The following is a 3307-nucleotide window of genomic DNA, read 5'->3' on the forward strand; positions in this document are numbered from 1 at the left end:
AATCTCAACTAAAATCTCACTCCCTGACATTCCTAAGTCTGATGACAGAAGAATTTAGAGGTCATTCATATCAAAAGTAAGTAAGGGGAAACAGACAGCCTTTGTGCAATTTGAATTTTTCTCTAATGAATTTTATCAAATCAATCTCTTATTCAGAACTCGAAGTTAATACAATATACAGGGGCCGATATATATATATATATATATATATATATATATATATATATATATATATATATATATATATATATATATATATATATATATATATATGTATATATATATATATACATGTATAGTGATCACGTAAAATCAAGCATAATTTTTAGCATCACCTATGATAGGAATTTTTTTTATTTTGGAGAAGTTGCTTTTAAGACAAACAGTACATGTTTACATGTAGCTTAGCATGTTTATCAAAATTAGTAATGGACTATTTCAGTAAAGTTGTTTTTAAATGCTGGTTTTAGATGCCTCTTCCTCCTCCTACGAAAAACATACCAGGCACTGCTCAACACTTTGTTGAGTGTGGTTCTGAAGATTGTGAGAGAAATTGTGAATACTACTGCAATTCCTGCCATCAACAGATGTGTAAAACATGTAGAGACCAACATCTGAGGATTTCAGAAAACAAGAACCATGAGGTGGTCTTTTACCAACAACGCAAACGACAACTTCCTGTGGAGAAATGCAAGATCCACCCCACCAAAGATATAGATATTCTCTGCAAAGAATGCAATATTCCTTTATGTTCAAAGTGTTCAACAATGCAAGAGCATTGGGGACATCATTTTATTGATTTAGAAACTATTTACACAGATAAATTTACACTTTGCCAAAAGGAAATCTCTAAAATCCATAATTACTTTCTTCCAACATCACAGGATTTACAGAGAGAAGTTCAGGAAGATGCCACAGAAGTTAAACAGATCATGGACAGCATACGCACATCCATGAAGACTGAAGCGGAGTCTCTCAAAAACATGGTGGACACAGTGCTCTCAGAAAATATAGAAGAATTACACCAAATAGAGAAGTCATTACTGGAGAAATTAAAGAGCCAAGAGAAGACATTTAATGACTATATTGCCTATCTCAGTGACCTTGTTAAAGAGTTCCAGAGCTACCTGTCCTCTACTGAGCTCACTAACTTCACAACTAAACTTCCAGACAACTTAAAAATACAATCCATACCAGAAACCACAAAGCTTGTCACACCAAACTTTTCTTCAGCTCAATACAACAAAAATGATGTAGCTAAATTACTGGGGAAGATAACTGTAACAGATAGAAAGGGTGAACTAAGAAGTGTAGAGCCAATGGAAATTCCTCCTATTGCTACATCAATGAAATCTACAAGTGAACAAACAAAACAGGATGAACATGTGAAATCTGACAAGAAACAAACAATGTCTCTATCTGCCTCTGTCACCAAGGTCAGGGAGTTCAATGTACCAGGTGTTGATGATGTATTCCATGTATCACTAGATCAATCAGACAGACTCTGGATCAGTGACAGTAAGGGTAATCTTGTCCAAACAGATCTACAGGGGAATGTGATACAGAAGATAAAAACCAGTGGTAGATATGAAGGTTACCACACATTGACACAGGACGGGGATCTGATCTTTAATGACAGAAAGAAGAAAGTTATCAATAGGATAACACAGGATAATAGTATCACTGAATTCATTAAAACTGGAGACTGGGAACCACTCAGCATACACTCCTCCCACATCAACGGGGACTTACTGGTGGGAATGATGAAGGATAGAGAGGCTAAAGTCACCAGGTACAGCAAGACAGGAAAAGAACTACAGAACATACAGAGGGATAACAAAGGACAGGGACTGTATGATATACCACACTACATCACAGAAAACATCAATGGAGATATCTGTACATCAGACTACTTTAATGGAGTAGTGGTGGTGAATAAATCAGGACAACACAGGTTCTCCTACACAGGTCAGGAGTCAATGTTCCGTCCCTATGGAATCTGTACTGATGTCCTCGGTCACATCCTGGTGTGTGATCATTACAGTAACACAGTTCACCTCCTTGATCAGGACGGTCAGTTCTTGTCTCTATTACTCACACAACAACAAGGGGTAGAGTATCCCTATAGTGTGTGTGTGGATGATGAGAACAATCTCTATGTGGGACAACTAGGCAACACATTGAGAGTGTACAAGTACATAAATTGATTCTTAATTTGTTTAAAACATACTAGGTATATAGAGTTATTACTCTGAACTGAAAGTTTTAGTTAACTTGTGAACAGAATTAAATTGTTATCCTGCATAATGTTTTCTACATTGATCACTAGATTATTATATAACATATAGAATTTAATGTACTCACGGTTAAATTGACAATATCTGCAAAATTTCGGTCAGAACTCAAAGCTTAGCCCCAGTAAATGATTACTCTAATTAGTTAATAAACAGGATTGTACTGAATTTTGAACTTTTTTTGTACATTTAAAGTAAATAAACTGAGTATTACTGAATCTACTCATTTTGAAACACAACAACATCATTAAGTCAATGTTTCATTTTAATATCTGAACTGCACAATTGGTCTTGAGGTCAGAAATGGACAGCTGACTAGATCTAATGAAAAATTCATTTCCTTCAGGCTTTAATTATGGATAAAAAAAGGAACTAATATGCTAAATACGCTAACTTATACATGTACATGTAGCACTTTGAAAAATACAACTACAAATAAATACATTGTATGTCATATGACCACACAAACAGTATAAATTTGTGGAAATGTACAGAAGAAAAGATAACTACGTCTACATAAAAGGATGAGGAATGTGTGGTCCTTAATGCCCATTGTATTACCTATATATTTGTATAATATTCTGAGAAATTCCTGAATAATACCATTATACTTCACCCTTAACACCTACAAACATACAGACAATCGATAAAAAACATAAAAATATTCTTGATAAAGATTTTCTATATAACTTATTTAAATTAAAGAGTAATTACTGAAAAATCCAAAACTGAAGATGTATATTTACCGATAAGTGTATATCTCCGAAACAAAATATACATCCCAGTGAAAAAGCAGACAACTTCAGCAACAAGTGGGATACCTTAATACATTGAATTAATGCACTATCATGTAATATGGTATAGGGGTCTATGTATCAAGTCAAATTATTTGATTAGCCAATCATTTAAGTAGAGAATTACTGTCAGATCCTACTCCACATACAGATGTATGCTTAATATCATATTAAAGTGATTTCTATGAAAAAAGAATAGTCCACATTGGAAAAGTTAAT

General features: G+C 33.9%; 1 protein-coding gene across 1 annotated transcript; it reads left to right on the forward strand.

Moving 5' to 3' along the window:
- The first annotated feature begins 476 nt into the window (after positions 1 to 476).
- On the forward strand, positions 477 to 2456 carry LOC133176636 (uncharacterized). The gene has a single exon (XM_061311738.1). The coding sequence runs from the start codon at positions 588 to 590 to the stop codon at positions 2205 to 2207; it is 1620 nt and encodes a 539-aa protein (XP_061167722.1). The 5' UTR covers positions 477 to 587; the 3' UTR covers positions 2208 to 2456.
- The last annotated feature ends 851 nt before the right edge of the window (positions 2457 to 3307 follow it).

Source organism: Saccostrea echinata, unplaced genomic scaffold (genome assembly GCF_033153115.1).
Source record: "Saccostrea echinata isolate AGI-Se365-2 ecotype Australia unplaced genomic scaffold, CSIRO_AGI_Sech_v1 ptg000077l, whole genome shotgun sequence".
NCBI classification, from domain to species: Eukaryota; Metazoa; Mollusca; class Bivalvia; order Ostreida; family Ostreidae; genus Saccostrea; species Saccostrea echinata.